The sequence below is a fragment of the Haliotis rufescens genome, unplaced genomic scaffold (genome assembly GCF_023055435.1).
Source record: "Haliotis rufescens isolate VD_foot unplaced genomic scaffold, xgHalRufe1.0.p SCAF_78, whole genome shotgun sequence".
Classification (NCBI taxonomy): Eukaryota; Metazoa; Mollusca; class Gastropoda; order Lepetellida; family Haliotidae; genus Haliotis; species Haliotis rufescens.
This window is the reverse complement of record NW_025964370.1, coordinates 1,576,429-1,594,789: the sequence shown is the minus strand read 5'-3', so window position 1 is coordinate 1,594,789 and position 18,361 is coordinate 1,576,429. Positions and strand designations below refer to the sequence as shown.

Here is an 18,361-nt window from a genome sequence, read left to right as displayed (position 1 = left end):
AAATATAATGGATTATACTGGTCGTTCTAGCATTCGTTGCTTCAGGTCACGTATGGCCTCCAGAGGGTGGATGTCACGTGGTCCACTGTAGGTTTTGGAGTATATGTGAGGAGAAAGATTTTTCTGCTACCCTGGCAACGACATATAACCAAGAGAATTGATTTTCTTAAAGCTATGAAAAATTTACACTGACATTCAACGATAAACCGTCTTATTGATTCTCATAGTGCTAACGCTTTAAACGACATAGTTGGTGCTAATTTGAGAGATTTCAAAACGGTAAACCAATCGGTCGTTCTCAACTAAAAACAGAGTAGCACCGATACAGCTCAACTTCATTCAATGAAGATCAGGGTTGGAATTGGTCTTCGGCACTCTATGCTTGTCAAAAGAGACAATTAACGGAATCGGTTGGTCAGTATGTCTGATCTGGTTGTCATCGTATTCCAATTGCGTAGATCGATGCTTATGATGTCAGTCACTAGACTGTCTGGTCCAGAGTCGATTCTTTTACAAAACGTTGTCATATTGCTGTTATATTGATGTGTGCGGCGTTAAACAGCAAGCGAACAAAATATGTATTCCGTGGCATAATGAGTGAGTGAATATGGTTTTAGACCGCTTTTAGCAATATTCCTGCAATATCACGGCGGGGGACACCAGAAAATGGCTTCACACATTGTGCCCATGTTGGGAATCGAACCTGGGTCATCGGCGTGACGAGCGAACGCTTCAACCACTAGGCTACCCGACCGCCCCTCTACAACTATATCAGACTAATTTCTTCTCTTAGCAATGCTAGATACTGTTTGTAATTACAGTAAACTACGGTTATAACGAACACGCTTATAACGATCTGACGGATATAACGAACTTACTTTTTTGGACCCGACTATTTGCTGTAGTTATACTTATAAATGCTTACAACCAACTAAAAATATTAGTCCCTTTGAGTTCGTTATAACCGTAGTTTACTGTATACAAACTGGACTCAGAGAGTGAGAACCTCTCAGGGAGTTCACATTATCAGCACTACTTGAAGTTGTTTATGATTGGATTAGGTGCACGGTAGAGCATCAAACAGTCAAACAATAACAATTCAGTTCTATCCAATACGTTACTATATCTGATTCAGATTGTAAACATTGCTGCATTGTATCAAGTGACCAATCATTTCTTACAACCAAAAGACGAAGAACAAATATATTGATAACTGTCAATGAGCATGGACCGGCGCCAACCACGCCGACACTAAGTAGGGGAGACACACACTGTGTCTTACAAAACAAGACGCAAACATGATGAGTGTTTGAATGGATTGCCGATGAAAATGAATGAGCCCCCGCGAGTGGTCTTTAAACCCAGATTGGCACTGCATATGCTCAGCTGTCATATTATACTTGCAAACACTGGCAGGCACTTAAAGTCCATTTCGCAAGCCAACATGATTTGGGGACCACTAAAGAAACAGAAGCAAGCCGTGCAAGGGTTAGTTTCACGTCACACTGCTCATTGTAAAGTATACTATATGACGTCACAGTCAGACCCAATTTCTAGCTCTCTGTTTACTTTAAGGACACTCTACTCTTCAATTTCGACAGTGTTTTCTGCCACAAAATGTACTGACACACAGATTTTAAATTGTTCCGCAACTCTGTAACCCTCTGTATTATTTAAAAATGCCGACAATGGTTAAGAAAGACGTACACTTCTATACTCTTCCCAGCCATACACGTTGCTTTACCCAGTCTGTCCTTATCCATGTTAAGAAAGACGTACACTTCTATACTCTTCCCAGTCATACAAGTTGCTTTACCAAGTCTGTCCTTATCCATGTTAAGAAAGACGTACACTTCTATACTCTTCCCAGTCATACAAGTTGCTTTACCAAGTCTGTCCTTATCCATGTTAAGAAAGACGTACACTTCTATACTCTTCCCAGTCATACAAATTGCTTTACCAAGTCTGTCCTTATCCATGTTAAGAAAGACGTACACTTCTATACTCTTCCCAGTCATACAAGTTGCTTTACCAAGTCTGTCCTTATCCATGTTAAGAAAGACGTACACTTCTATACTCTTCCCAGTCATACAAGTTGCTTTACCAAGTCTGTCCTTATCCATGTTAAGAAAGACGTACACTTCTATACTCTTCCCAGCCATACAAGTTGCTTTACCAAGTCTGTCCTTATCCATGTTAAGAAAGACGTACACTTCTATACTCTTCCCAGCCATACACGTTGCTTTACCCAGTCTGTCCTTATCCATGTTAAGAAAGACGTACACTTCTATACTCTTCCCAGTCATACAAGTTGCTTTACCAAGTCTGTCCTTATCCATGTTAAGAAAGACGTACACTTCTATACTCTTCCCAGCCATACAAGTTGCTTTACCAAGTCTGTCCTTATCCATGTTAAGAAAGACGTACACTTCTATACTCTTCCCAGCCATACACGTTGCTTTACCCAGTCTGTCCTTATCCATGTTAAGAAAGACGTACACTTCTATACTCTTCCCAGTCATACAAGTTGCTTTACCAAGTCTGTCCTTATCCATGTTAAGAAAGACGTACACTTCTATACTCTTCCCAGCCATACAAGTTGCTTTACCCAGTCTGTCCTTATCCATGTTAAGAAAGACGTACACTTCTATACTCTTCCCAGTCATACAAGTTGCTTTACCAAGTCTGTCCTTATCCAAAGGTGCTGGACGAGTGGGCGACTTTGTTTCCATGAGAAGTCATTTTCTTACACACCTGTGGGTGAGAAACCCATTTGAGATAACTGGTATCAAACATTTGTGTGAGATCGAATTCAAGGCCCGTGATTGGCTACTCCATGGTGATGACCTGGGGTCAGATGATGACGGACTACTTTCCTGAGTGTAAGTCATTCATAAGTTGCTCGTGCTTCAGTCGAATGTTCACCTACGTGTGCACACACTCCGTCGCAGTGGTGACTCAGCATAACACCACTGCCACAGGCTAATTTGCATATCACGTGACCGGACTTTTCTCTTGTTTGTAAACAAACGCGCTTTTTCAGAAATCAGTATAGAACGGACTAATGCAAGTATTTGGGGGCGCTTTACATATTGTTTTGCATATCTATATAGATATGCTACTACAACTGCGACAGTGAGTTGCATGACAATATATATTTATGCATCAAAGTGACCGTGTCGCTAGCTCTCCGTTGGGCTTCGATGACAGCACGTGGAGCCGTACAACCAATGTAAACATAGGATAACTACGCAAAAACAAGTAGATTTTTACGTATTTGCATACTTTCTCAATGAAAGTTAACCTTTCTTTGACATTTGTTTATGAAAATGTGTAGACTTGTCAAACATGAAACGGATGAAAAGCATATGCAATATCTTGAATGGACTGTGAAAGATGTGACGAATCGTCACATGGCGCTGGCCTGTGGCAGAGGTACTATGCTAGCTGGCTGCCGGCCGCATGGAACTCTGGGTAGGAGAGTGACGTGTGCATTGAACAAGAGGACCGTGTAATTAATAATAAAAATAAACAAACTCGTCCTCGTCTGCGAGTTTGTTTGTTATTATTATCAGTTATATTATCTGTTGTTATGTCAACATTATCGTTTTTTCAGAGTGCAAACCCCCTGGCTGCCACAGCGACACATATGTCCCTTCTCTTCAACCCTCACTTCGAAATCGAATAAAATTCAAAATACATCACGCAGACACTTCACAGTTTTGAATTCCCCCTTCTGTTTATCATTTACTGTCATTTTAGGCAATTCAAAATTACTGAAAGTGCCTGAAAGTTAGGTACATTGTAAATCTCGCCAAATCACAATTCACGGCGTTATATGAATATTTACTGTGTGTTTAGAAATCTAAATATCGGATATTTACTCGAATAATGAAAGTAGCAAGATAGCATTCATGTTAGCGATCACGGGTATCAAATCACTAATGATAATCCTGAAACGTCGCTGATAAGCCTAGAATCGTTTAGAATGTTTTGGAACATATGCACACACGAACGCCGAAGTGTACGTTCCGCCATATTGGATTGTGTTTACAAAATGCCGGTTATGAGACGCCTATATTCGATCAGGTATATTTCAAACTCAGCTGCTATACATGCATCCCTGAATTCCTCATACATTTTCGAAACAATGGATAAATGGTCTTTGTCACCAGTGCAATTATCTAGATGAAATCATGCGAAATAAATTAGGTATGGAAACGAAAACTGTGCTCGGAAAATTGTACTTGCTGAAATGTAAACAAAGCAAAATTCAGATGTTACACTGCATTAAAAGAGGTACTTTCGTCTAATTGTTACATACATTGGCTCGATCACGCGTTTGAGCATATTCATGGGAAGAGTATCGTTGCACTAATTATGGAACTACACATATATACATTACAATGATGTGGTAAATTCAACAGAAGCCGTAAAAGTTTCCGTCCTGTGTGACGCCATGACTGACGCTAAATCACGCACAACGATGACGGTACTAGTTATCTGCATTTCTGACTAATTCTCTTTGTTACATTGGAAAACATGGTAAACAAATAACAGTACGCAGATTGTCAGAATGTTTCTGATTACTTACGTGACACATTTATGTGTATACGATCCCTTAATCAACGAAAACCTCCTCTGGAAATCCCGCGTACTGTTGTCAGTGAACACGCCATTTTGTAAAAGTCGGTCACCGGTAGTGATGTCATACGGAAGTAAACATTGTTGTACATATTTGGTAATTTCTTTGAGGTGTAAACTTTCAACTTGGCACCCAGCGCGTTCTTGGTTTTTGTCTAGTTTGCATTTTCATCATCGCCTTGATAATCCACAGATAGGACGGAAACCTTTTTGTGTAGGGTCACATTATTTATGAGTAGTAGGCAGCACATAGGATGACGTCACTTATGACAGTGGTGTTATATGTATCAATGCGCTACTGCAATCATTAGAATAGACAAAATTCCTCGGTTCGACGCTAAAAAGATGCGATTTTAGGGTGTGTAAGAAACTCGCTTTCGCTCGTTAGATATGTTTTGAAACAACTCGTTGTAAGATCAATGGTATCTGACAGACACTCGTGTAGTAATCTCTATTTATCATCCAAAAATGGCTCCCACGGGAGATATCACTTGGATGAGATCAAACGATATCTACATTGTAGATATCGCTGCAATGAAATTGCATCACAAAGCTTTGTAGACTATTGTGACATCATTGGTTACCATGACGTCACAATCAAATGACACCACTAATGGCTCTGCTACTGAAGCTGTTAGCAGTACTTTTTACACTTAAAACACTGTCTACAAGCTGAAAAAATTGGAAGAATGATGTTGGATGATAAATGAAATCTCACTCGTTGATAAAAGTGGAAAAACTCCTCGGCAAGCCTCAGAGTTTTTCCACTTTTATAATTTTGTGTTGATATATTTGATATCAAAAGACACTCGGGCAAGATTCTCTATGTTTCACACAGCATAGTGATCTGTTCGTCAGGAATTTAAGTTATAACTGTGTTGACTGTTCCATGCAAAGTTAAGGAGACATGACTGACAATGAGTTGAGTATCAATTTGATGAACGAGTATGATAGTCGGCCAGAATGGTCCAGATAGTCGGCCAGCATGGTCCCGATAGTCGGCCAGCATGGTCCCGATAGTCGGCCAGCATGGTCCAGATAGTCGGCCAGAATGGTCCAGATAGTCGGCCAGCATGGTCCCGATAGTCGGCCAGAATGGTCCAGATAGTCGGCCAGCATGGTCCAGATAGTTGACCAGTATGGTCCAGATAGTCGGCCAGCATGGTCCAGATAGTTGGCCAGCATGGTCCATATAGTTGGCCAGCATGGTCCAGATAGTCGGCCAGCATGGTCCATATAGTTGGCCAGCATGGTCCATATAGTTGGCCAGCATGGTCCAGATAGTTGGCCAGCATGGTCCAGATAGTCGGCCAGCATGGTCCATATAGTTGGCCAGCATGGTCCAGATAGTTGGCCAGCATGGTCCAGATAGTTGGCCAGCATGGTCCAGATAGTTGACAGGTATGGTCCCGATAGTTGGCCAGCATGGTCAAGATAGTTGGCCAGCATGGTCCAGATAGTTGGCCAGCATGGTCTACCGTGAAAGAGTATGACAGTTGGCCAGTATGGTCCAGATAGTTGGCCAGCATGGTCCAGATAGTTGGCCAGCATGGTCCAGATAGTTGGCCAGTGTGGTCCCGATAGTTGGCCAGCAGGGTCCAGATAGTTGGCCAGTATGGTCCTGGTAGTTGGCCAGCATGGTCCAGATAGTTGGCCAGCATGATCCAGATAGTTGGCCAGTATGGTCCAGATAGTTGGCCAGTATGGTCCACTGTGAAAGAGTATGATAGTTGGCCAGCATTGTCCACTGTGACAGAGTGTGATAGTTGGCCAGCATGGTCCACTGCGAAAGAGTATGATAGTTGGCCAGCATGGTCCACTGTGAAAGAGTATGATAGTTGGCCAGCATGGTCCACTGTGAAAGAGTATGATAGTTGGCCAGCATGGTCCACTGTGAAAGAGTATGATAGTTGGCCAGCATGGTCCACTGTGAAAGAGTGTGATAGTTGGCCAGCATGGTCAACTGTGAAAGACTATGATAGTTGGCCAGCATGGTTCACTGTGAAAGAGTATGATAGTTGGCCAGCATGTGCCACTGTGAAAGAGTGTGATAGTTGGCCAGCATGGTCCACTGTGAAAGAGTATGATAGTTGGCCAGCATGGTCCACTGTGAAAGAGTATGATAGTTGGCCAGCATGGTCCACTGTGAAAGAGTGTGATGGTTGGCCAGCATGGTCCACTGTGACAGAGTGTGATAGTTGGCCAGCATGGTCCACTGTGAAAGAGTATGATAGTTGGCCAGAATGGTCCACTGTGAAAGAGTGTGATGGTTGGCCAGCATGGTCCACTGTGAAAGAGTGTGATAGTTGGTCAGCATGATCCACTGTGAAGGAGTATGATAGTTGGCCAGCATGGTCCACTGTGAAAGAGTGTGATAGTTGGCCAGCATGGTCCACTGTGAAGGAGTGTGATAGTTGGCCAGCATGGTCCACTGTGAAGGAGTATGATAGTTGGCCAGCATGGTCCACTGTGAAAGAGTGTGATAGTTGGCCAGCATGGTCCACTGTGAAAGAGTATGATAGTTGGCCAGCATGGTCCACTGTGAAAGAGTATGATAGTTGACCAGCATGGTCCACTGTGAAGGAGTGTGATAGTTGGCCAGTATGGTCCACTTTGAAAGAGTGTGATAGTTGGCCAGCATGGTCCACTGTAAAAGAGTATGATAGTTGGCCAGCATGGTCCACTGTGAAAGAGTATGATAGTTGGCCAGCATGGTCCACTGTGAAAGAGTGTGATAGTTGGACAGCATGGTCCACTGTGAAAGAGTATGATAGTTGACCAGCATGGTCCACTGTGAAGGAGTGTGATAGTTGGCCAGCATGGTCCACTGTGAAAGAGTGTGATAGTTGGCCAGCATGGTCCACTGTGAAGGAGTGTGATAGTTGGCCAGCATGGTCCACTGTGAAGGAGTATGATAGTTGGCCAGCATGGTCCACTGTGAAAGAGTGTGATAGTTGGCCAGCATGGTCCACTGTGAAAGAGTATGATAGTTGGCCAGCATGGTCCACTGTGAAAGAGTATGATAGTTGACCAGCATGGTCCACTGTGAAGGAGTGTGATAGTTGGCCAGTATGGTCCACTTTGAAAGAGTGTGATAGTTGGCCAGCATGGTCCACTGTAAAAGAGTATGATAGTTGGCCAGCATGGTCCACTGTGAAAGAGTATGATAGTTGGCCAGCATGGTCCACTGTGAAAGAGTGTGATAGTTGGACAGCATGGTCCACTGTGAAAGAGTATGATAGTTGGCCAGCATGGTCCACTGTGAAAGAGTATGATAGTTGGCCAGAATGGTCCACTGTGAAAGAGTATGATAGTTGGCCAGCATGGTCCACTGTGAAAGAGTATGATAGTTGGCCAGCATGGTTCACTGTGAAAGAGTATGATAGTTGGCCAGCATGGTCCACTGTGAAAGAGTATGATCGTTGGCCAGCATGGTCCACTGTGAAAGAGCATGATAGTTGGCCAGCATGGTCCACTGTGAAAGAGTATGATAGTTGGCCAGCATGGTCCACTGTGAAAGAGTATGATAGTTGGCCAGCATGGTCCACTGTGAAAGAGTATGATAGTTGGCCAGCATGGTCCACTGTGAATTGGGGAGGGGAAGAGCCTGATTACATGGTGGGTGATAGTTGAGCAAGGATTGAAACATTCCAAACATAACGTGTTTAACTGCATTCTACCATGGCTGAATAAAACTCGAACTTTTTGGTGTCAACAAATATATTTAGTGAAGCGGCTTGGCTGTAGTTGGTGTTATGAGTTGTTCGTGGATCTGACCTACTGAATCACCGACGACAGCCTTTGAACAAAATATGGCGTTGAGTGTGCTCAATCGTTTTTGTACCCTAATATTTCAGTCGAACACATGACAGGCTATGGAAAGAATGTAGTACACCTAAGTGGTCGCCCTTAAAGGAAACCAAACATGCTCTGCAAGGTCACGATTATGACCCAAAAGATTAGATGTCACAGTCGTACGGGTGCAGTGTGTCTGTGGGTGGGCGTGGGGGTTCAATCATCTTCCCGAGGCAAAAGAGTTAACTGACTTTACATGTCCAGTTTTCATACTTGGCGAACAAGACTGGAATTCCTGCGCACGATCGTAGCTCCACCAGTGGCTATTACGAGTTATGTCCACTCTATGCCTCTCTGGACAAATGAGATTCCACCTCTCGCATCACTTGCATTTGCTTCAAACAAAATTGCGGGGCCCATTTAAGACGATCTGATCGATAATCAAGATCTATATTGTGATAAAACGGGTCTTACATCACGAAGTGCATCAAATCACGTGAGCACCTTGATTAAAAACATGAACAGATTTAGAAAATATCTGTTGACAACGAGTTGGCGGTGCACATGCTTTGCAAATCCTACAATCGGCCGAAATCTGCATGACGGCTTACGAACCGGAATTCGATTTCATTGAGCGATTTTGATTGGACTATGCATAGACTCGTTAGTCAATCCAAAATCTAACTCCATAATACCAGCCTAGTTCGGAAAGGGTGGAAACTGGATTTTTATAGTCAGTTAACTCTCTTGCCTCGAGAAGAAGAGGTTCCAGCTAACAGATAGATATATTATTACTGAAGTCACAGGCAGGGGCGTCTAATATGTGAACAGAGGCTTGAGAGAGTTAGCTGTGAGAATGTTAGTAGTCAAGTTATGGTTTTATAATATAATTTATTCAGAAGAGAAATCAATCGGTTTTTATCTGATACTTCTGGCCCTATCCCTAACTTCAATAAATTACCCATTTGCTATTTCAGTATTTGATGATTAAACTATATTCTTTTTTATGTTCTTGACACAAATAAAAAGTGATTAAAAAAAATTCTTAATATGAAAGTTGTCCAAATTTAAGTACTTCACACATGTTCATTTCTCAATTGTGGTGAGCTTAAACATTAACAAAGTCAACAGTGACTTATTCAAGAGCTGTTCCCAGTTGGATAAATACCCTAGCATGAAATCTCATGTTATTGCTATCCTAAAACGCTTGCTTGTAAATTTCATGTGGTAACCATGACCTTCAAAGTCAACCAGAATTATGCCATACTTGTAATGAAAACATATTAAAAAAATTGTTAAAAGAATGCAAATTCCTACCCTTACTGAGAGCATGTAGGAGACAAAATTGGACATTCAGCTTTAACAAAGAACATGAACAACAAGTTTACAAAACAAAAACCATCCTCAGGGCTCACCGAGTTGGTGCATCTGAGGGTGTAGTCAGCAAGATTGTTGCAATCTGTACCGGTTCGAATCTCAATCCATTTGTTTTGAGATGTTCTGCCGAAATAATTTCCATGTCATTCAGTAAGTTAAAGTTGATTATGTATTTTCAGTGGTTTCAATATAAAAATGATATGTTAATTTAGGGATTGTGCCGCTTGTGAGTATAGAAAAAAACCGTTTAAGAAATATGTTCATTTTTCTTGCAGTTGTAAATAGTACTCAGATCATGCTGAATATCGTGGACTTTTGTCCACCATCTGAAACAAGAGAAACCATCTACACCACAATAAATTTAGTAAAATCTAAATATATTCTACATGTGTATACTTATCCTGCATTACTCCGTATTGCATCTACTGCTGTCTTTTGACAGAGAGACGAACTGTGTGAGGTCCAGCTGCGGAAGAAAGTTGTATCAACCGCCAGGAGGCAGCACCCCCCTCGCACAGTCGGCACGTGACCCGGAAGTCACGACTGCACATCAAAACACATAGCAGCCGGGTTCCCTGGGTATGCTGCGCTGGCGCTACCCAGGCAATGACTGCACAAACATTAATAAAGCTGTTTCGAGACTCGAAATTGGTCGTCACAACGGTGAAATGTAAACAATGACACGCACACCATTTTCAGTAGTGATATGTGCGTTAACATTTTGTGTCACTGTTGACCAATTTCGAGTCTCGAAGCAGCTTAAACAAGAGTTTGCCACTAACGTGGCTATATCCCCCGCCCCTGTTGCAGAATTTATGACATAATTAAATCTAAACAAACCCTAACCTTTTTCTAAAGTAACAATGGACGTTATTCTCGTGACATATACATTGCAAGAGCATTCATGAAAATGCTAAGAAAAAAATTAACCATCCGTTCTAGCGTTTTTCTATAGTAAATACATGGCGTGTCCGCCATGTTTGTTCGCCTAGTGGACGCGGACGTAAGAGCGAAAGCGGAACGCCGTAGAGCCCTCTAATCTGAGGTGATAAACACCAGAGCGTTCGACGGGCCCCGTTTGGGTAATCGGAGAATCAGCGGCGTCGGCGTCGACGGGCCCCGCTAGGGGTATCAGAGAATCAGCGGCGTTGGCGTCGGCGCCGGTGTCAACATCTACTACCATTCCTGTCGTCAGGAAACGAGAGTCGATACAAAAAGTAAAACCCGAATAGGTGACAGAAGTAGAATGAGGCGGGTAGCCAAAAACTAGAACTGACCTAAGAGCGAATGCGGAACGCAGTAGAGCCCTCTAGTCTGGAGGTGAGATACACCAGAGAGGTCGACGGGCCCCGCTCATGGTAACGGAGAATCAGTGGCGTTGGTGACTGGTGACCTGTTGGGCTACAACCAGGGATCAAACTGTGAACACCGGCAACATCTTCCAAGGCTACATCACGGAGGTAGTGGCGAAGGCGCTGTCAGATCGCCAAGAACAGCCTTCCATGGGCGATTGGATGGAACTTATATTGTGAAGAGCCATGGTAAATGCGATCGCCCTGATCTCGTGTGGGTTGATAGCCTTGGGGGAGGGTCCAATCCGGCGGCTTTATAAGCTTGGAGGATAACCGACCGGAGCCACAGGGAAAAAGTATTCCGGCTGACCCCCAACTTCGACGAAGGGGAGACCGGCGGAAAAAGAGGCCTTTCCTAGACTTGCGGCAGGCTTTAGATCGTCGTTGGAAACCTTCAGTGCCCTGATGCTTAGGTTGTAGAAGGAAGACGAGTGGAGTGGTTCGAAGGGATCCGTCCAAAGAAACGGGTCTTACATCACGAAGTGCATCAAATCACGTGAGCACCTTGATTAAAAACATGAACAGATTTAGAAAATATCTGTGACAACGAGTTGGCGGTGCACATGCTTTGCAAATCCTACAATCGGCCGAACTCTGCATGACGGCTTACGAACCGGAATTCGATTTCATTGCGCGATTTTGATTGGACTATGCATAGACTCGTTAGTCAATCCAAAATCTAACTCCATAATACCAGCCTAGTTCGGAAAGGGTGGAAACTGGATTTTTATAGTCAGTTAACTCTCTTGCCTCGAGAAGAAGAGGTTCCAGCTAACAGATAGATATATTATTACTGAAGTCACAGGCAGGGGCGTCTAATATTTGAACAGAGGCTTGAGAGAGTTAGCTGTGAGAATGTTAGTAGTCAAGTTATGGTTTTATAATATAATTTATTCAGAAGAGAAATCAATCGGTTTTTATCTGATACTTCTGGCCCTATCCCTAACTTCAATAAATTACCCATTTGCTATTTCAGTATTTGATGATTAAACTATATTCTTTTTTATGTTCTTGACACAAATAAAAAGTGATTAAAAAAAATTCTTAATATGAAAGTTGTCCAAATTTAAGTACTTCACACGTGTTCATTTCTCAATTGTGGTGAGCTTAAACATTAACAAAGTCAACAGTGACTTATTCAAGAGCTGTTCCCAGTTGGATAAATACCCTAGCATGAAATCTCATGTTATTGCTATCCTAAAACGCTTGCTTGTAAATTTCATGTGGTAACCATGACCTTCAAAGTCAACCAGAATTATGCCATACTTGTAATGAAAACATATTAAAAAAATTGTTAAAAGAATGCAAATTCCTACCCTTACTGAGAGCATGTAGGAGACAAAATTGGACATTCAGCTTTAACAAAGAACATGAACAACAAGTTTACAAAACAAAAACCATCCTCAGGGCTCACTGAGTTGGTGCATCTGAGGGTGTAGTCAGCAAGATTGTTGCAATCTGTACCGGTTCGAATCTCAATCCATTTGTTTTGAGATGTTCTGCCGAAATAATTTCCATGTCATTCAGTAAGTTAAAGTTGATTATGTATTTTCAGTGGTTTCAATATAAAAATAATATGTTAATTTAGGGATTGTGCCGCTTGTGAGTATAGAAAAAAACCGTTTAAGAAATATGTTCATTTTTCTTGCAGTTGTAAATAGTACTCAGATCATGCTGAATATCGTAGCCTTTTGTCCACCATCTGAAACAAGAGAAACCATCTACACCACAATAAATTTAGTAAAATCTAAATATATTCTACATGTGTATACTTATCCTGCATTACTCCGTATTGCATCTACTGCTGTCTTTTGACAGAGAGACGAACTGTGTGAGGTCCAGCTGCGGAAGAAAGTTGTATCAACCGCCAGGAGGCAGCACCCCCCTCGCACAGTCGGCACGTGACCCGGAAGTCACGACTGCACATCAAAACACATAGCAGCCGGGTTCCCTGGGTATGCTGCGCTGGCGCTACCCAGGCAATGACTGCACAAACATTAATAAAGCTGTTTCGAGACTCGAAATTGGTCGTCACAACGGTGAAATGTAAACAATGACACGCACACCATTTTCAGTAGTGATATGTGCGTTAACATTTTGTGTCACTGTTGACCAATTTCGAGTCTCGAAGCAGCTTAAACAAGAGTTTGCCACTAACGTGGCTATATCCCCCGCCCCTGTTGCAGAATTTATGACATAATTAAATCTAAACAAACCCTAACCTTTTTCTAAAGTAACAATGGACGTTATTCTCGTGACATATACATTGCAAGAGCATTCATGAAAATGCTAAGAAAAAAATTAACCATCCGTTCTAGCGTTTTTCTATAGTAAATACATGGCGTGTCCGCCATGTTTGTTCGCCTAGTGGACGCGGACGTAAGAGCGAAAGCGGAACGCCGTAGAGCCCTCTAATCTGAGGTGATAAACACCAGAGCGTTCGACGGGCCCCGTTTGGGTAATCGGAGAATCAGCGGCGTCGGCGTCGACGGGCCCCGCTAGGGGTATCAGAGAATCAGCGGCGTTGGCGTCGGCGCCGGTGTCAACATCTACTACCATTCCTGTCGTCAGGAAACGAGAGTCGATACAAAAAGTAAAACCCGAATAGGTGACAGAAGTAGAATGAGGCGGGTAGCCAAAAACTAGAACTGACCTAAGAGCGAATGCGGAACGCAGTAGAGCCCTCTAGTCTGGAGGTGAGATACACCAGAGAGGTCGACGGGCCCCGCTCATGGTAACGGAGAATCAGTGGCGTTGGTGACTGGTGACCTGTTGGGCTACAACCAGGGATCAAACTGTGAACACCGGCAACATCTTCCAAGGCTACATCACGGAGGTAGTGGCGAAGGCGCTGTCAGATCGCCAAGAACAGCCTTCCATGGGCGATTGGATGGAACTTATATTGTGAAGAGCCATGGTAAATGCGATCGCCCTGATCTCGTGTGGGTTGATAGCCTTGGGGGAGGGTCCAATCCGGCGGCTTTATAAGCTTGGAGGATAACCGACCGGAGCCACAGGGAAAAAGTATTCCGGCTGACCCCCAACTTCGACGAAGGGGAGACCGGCGGAAAAAGAGGCCTTTCCTAGACTTGCGGCAGGCTTTAGATCGTCGTTGGAAACCTTCAGTGCCCTGATGCTTAGGTTGTAGAAGGAAGACGAGTGGAGTGGTTCGAAGGGATCCGTCCAAAAAAACGGGTCTTACATCACGAAGTGCATCAAATCACGTGAGCACCTTGATTAAAAACATGAACAGATTTAGAAAATATCTGTGACAACGAGTTGGCGGTGCACATGCTTTGCAAATCCTACAATCGGCCGAACTCTGCATGACGGCTTACGAACCGGAATTCGATTTCATTGCGCGATTTTGATTGGACTATGCATAGACTCGTTAGTCAATCCAAAATCTAACTCCATAATACCAGCCTAGTTCGGAAAGGGTGGAAACTGGATTTTAATAGTCAGTTAACTCTCTTGCCTCGAGAAGAAGAGGTTCCAGCTAACAGATAGATATATTATTACTGAAGTCACAGGCAGGGGCGTCTAATATTTGAACAGAGGCTTGAGAGAGTTAGCTGTGAGAATGTTAGTAGTCAAGTTATGGTTTTATAATATAATTTATTCAGAAGAGAAATCAATCGGTTTTTATCTGATACTTCTGGCCCTATCCCTAACTTCAATAAATTACCCATTTGCTATTTCAGTATTTGATGATTAAACTATATTCTTTTTTATGTTCTTGACACAAATAAAAAGTGATTAAAAAAAATTCTTAATATGAAAGTTGTCCAAATTTAAGTACTTCACACATGTTCATTTCTCAATTGTGGTGAGCTTAAACATTAACAAAGTCAACAGTGACTTATTCAAGAGCTGTTCCCAGTTGGATAAATACCCTAGCATGAAATCTCATGTTATTGCTATCCTAAAACGCTTGCTTGTAAATTTCATGTGGTAACCATGACCTTCAAAGTCAACCAGAATTATGCCATACTTGTAATGAAAACATATTAAAAAAATTGTTAAAAGAATGCAAATTCCTACCCTTACTGAGAGCATGTAGGAGACAAAATTGGACATTCAGCTTTAACAAAGAACATGAACAACAAGTTTACAAAACAAAAACCATCCTCAGGGCTCACCGAGTTGGTGCATCTGAGGGTGTAGTCAGCAAGATTGTTGCAATCTGTACCGGTTCGAATCTCAATCCATTCGTTTTGAGATGTTCTGCCGAAATAATTTCCATGTCATTCAGTAAGTTAAAGTTGATTATGTATTTTCAGTGGTTTCAATATAAAAATGATATGTTAATTTAGGGATTGTGCCGCTTGTGAGTATAGGTAAAAACCGTTTAAGAAATATGTTCATTTTTCTTGCAGTTGTAAATAGTACTCAGATCATGCTGAATATCGTTGGAAACCTTCAGTGCCCTGATGCTTAGGTTGTAGAAGGAAGACGAGTGGAGTGGTCTGAACAGAATGCCTGGAACAAGCACCATTTATCATCATACAGTCCCCGTGTAGGTGGACGATGAGCTGAAGCCACAGCCTTGGCCACTCTAGCCGAATAGCCGAAACCGTGCTGGTTTTAGGGTCTGGCAAACGACTGTGTGGGTGGAGCAGAAGGTTGGACCACAGCGGAAGTTCCAGGGGATTGTTTCTGGCGATGTTTCGAAGGTCGACAAACCAAAATCAGTAATAGGTGCCGAGTGGCCTGGATCTTTGGAGAACCGTGGCAGGGAGAACCGGAGGCAGAAAAGTGTACGCGTGTTATCCTTCCCAGGGAAAACTGAAGGCGTCGACTGCCACAAAGGCCGGAACCGGCACCGGTGAAATGTAAGGCGACAGCTGACAGTTCTGATATCTGGCGAACAGATCGATGTTTGGGCAGTCGATAGTTTGACATAGTCTGGCGAAGACCTCTGGGTGGAGTTTCCATTCGGTGGGCTCCACCTAGTCCGGCCTGGACAGAGCCTGTGCCAGAACATGCTCTCAACCTGGTGAGTGTAAGACGAGAAAGTACAGGTCCAGGCAGACAACCAAGTCGAGGAAGCGGAAGGTCTGGTTTAGCAGGGACGGAAAGTGGAGAGTACCCTGGTTCCTCAAACACCACACCATGGTGATGTTGTCAATGGACATGATCAACAGGGCGTGGCCGAGAATTCTCTGCCAGCAAGTGACGTCCTGGATAAGTACTTTTATCTCGAGACTGTTGCTGTGCCAGTGGTGTTGATCTCCGGATCACAGTCGATCACAACGTGGGCTGGTGTGGTCAATCCCAGAACACGAGCCACTGACAAGGTGGAAGCGGCAGTGGAAGAGCTGGAAGACGGTAAATGAGGTCGTCTACAAGACTGCAAAGTTGAAAAGTCAGCAACAGTCAGCTGCCGTGTTGGCAGCGGAGGTCTATCGTTTCCATCATCTGTGCATGGATGGACTGCAACAGGCGTCTGGTTGAGTGGTTGTACCATGCATACATGTAAGCATGCAAACCAATCTGCAGAAATACATTGCACCGCTCGCCAACGTCAGTTGACAGCCGGAGTACACGTGACATATAAATCACTCTGCGCAGTAGCCGAGGAAGCGGCATTGGAGCCGGAAATGAGGTGCAATCTCCACCGGGAGCAGCGGGAGCGCCGTGGAAAACTCGGGGAGCACACAGGACTAGTCTCTTTGAGAAACGCTGGCGCTAAGGCAGGGTAGAGGAGCGTTAGTGCCGGCGATGTGGACGAAGAAGACAGTGGATGACGTCATCGAATGGTGGGGCCGGTGCAGGGCGATATGCTTCTTTTATACACCATGATATGCGAGACCAGTCTTGATCTTGAGAAGTGGGTACCCGGTAGCCTATGACGAAGGGGTCAAACAGGCTAAATGAGCCTGAACAGTGAAGATCTGCCAGTTGTGATACAGACGTTGTCCACCAGAAGCTCTGTTTCGATAGAATCCTGCAGGTCATCTCTCAGAAAGCATGGCGCTTCAAAACGACGAGGTTAAGGAGAACGTCGCCAGTTGGCAAGTTGAATCAGACCAAATGTCTACTGGTTGAAAAGATTCCTCCGAGGAAGTTGAACGACAGTCACGATCTCAACGACGTACGGGAGAGCAGCGACAGGAGCGGCTTCTCCGTGTGACGAGTGAGTAAGTTGGGTTTAACGCAGCTTTTAACATTATTCCAGTTATATCACGGCGTGTCAGCTTAATGTGGGAGGAAGTGATGCAGGTCTAAGACGTTTACCCCTTCGGTGAAACCCAGGAGCACGTGTATGGTGCTGACAAACCTAGAAACATATTTGGGGCGAAACGGGATTCGAACCCACAATCATAGGTTTCTGGCGTGCCCAAGGGACATAACTCTACACAGCGAATTGCGGCGCCTTAGACGACTAGTCCACATTCTTGTAATCTTCTAAAGACGAGCTCCAGCCTCTCCACATGCTCTGCGTATGTCCGGGAAAATATGAGGTCATCTATGTATATAAGGCAAATCTTCAAGTTCTGTCCCTCTAGACACTTCTCCGTAAGGCGCCGATAGGTCGCTGGGGCGTTTGACAAGCCGAACGGCATCCTTTTGTACTCGAAAAATCCGAGTGGACCAACAGTAAAAGCCGTTCTCTCCTTTTGGTTATCATCTATCTCGACTTGGTAATAGCTGCTCTTCATCAAGCACTGAGTAGAACTTGTTCCCTCCGAGACAATCTACAAGTTCTTCAATGCTTGGGAGAGCATAACTGTCCATAAGGTCCTGTTATTCAGCTGGCGAAAATCTATACATAGACGTAAACGGCCATCTTTGCCCTTGGCTAACACAACATTGGATGACCAAGGACTATGAGAGTGTCTAATCACACCAGAGGACAACAGCTCTTGAAGATGACTCTGAACTTGGTCATACATCGCTGGTGGTATACCCTAATGTCTCTGCTTGAAGGGCACGTCATCATAGAGTTCTATCCGATGCTTGACCATGTTGGTATCTGCAAGATCTTTATCATGTTTAGAGTAGATGTCACCATACCTCCTTATAACGTCAAGTCCCCGTGCAACTTCATCAAGGTTAAGTCCATCTTCCTCCAGCTCAATGTCGTTAATCCACCTCTCAGAGTCTGAACATCTCGTCTGGTAGGTCTTCTATTGTCACTGGTTGAAGTTCACACAGTAGAGCCTTAGTGGGAACAATCATCGTCTTTG

At 43.7% G+C, this 18,361-nt stretch overlaps 1 protein-coding gene across 1 annotated transcript; it reads right to left on the bottom strand.

The window, feature by feature from the left end:
• Positions 1–6,640: 6,640 nt before the first annotated feature.
• LOC125376793 lies at positions 6,641–8,005 on the bottom strand. Its single transcript, XM_048388739.1, has one exon. The coding sequence runs from the start codon at positions 8,003–8,005 to the stop codon at positions 6,641–6,643; it is 1,365 nt and encodes a 454-aa protein (XP_048244696.1).
• Between the last annotated feature and the right edge of the window lie 10,356 nt (positions 8,006–18,361).

Bases quoted from the DNA above. Each gene is read 5' to 3' on its own strand.
- LOC125376793 (XM_048388739.1), bottom strand. From the start codon at position 8,005: ATGCTGGCCAACTATCATACTCTTTCACAGTGGACCATGCTGGCCAAC.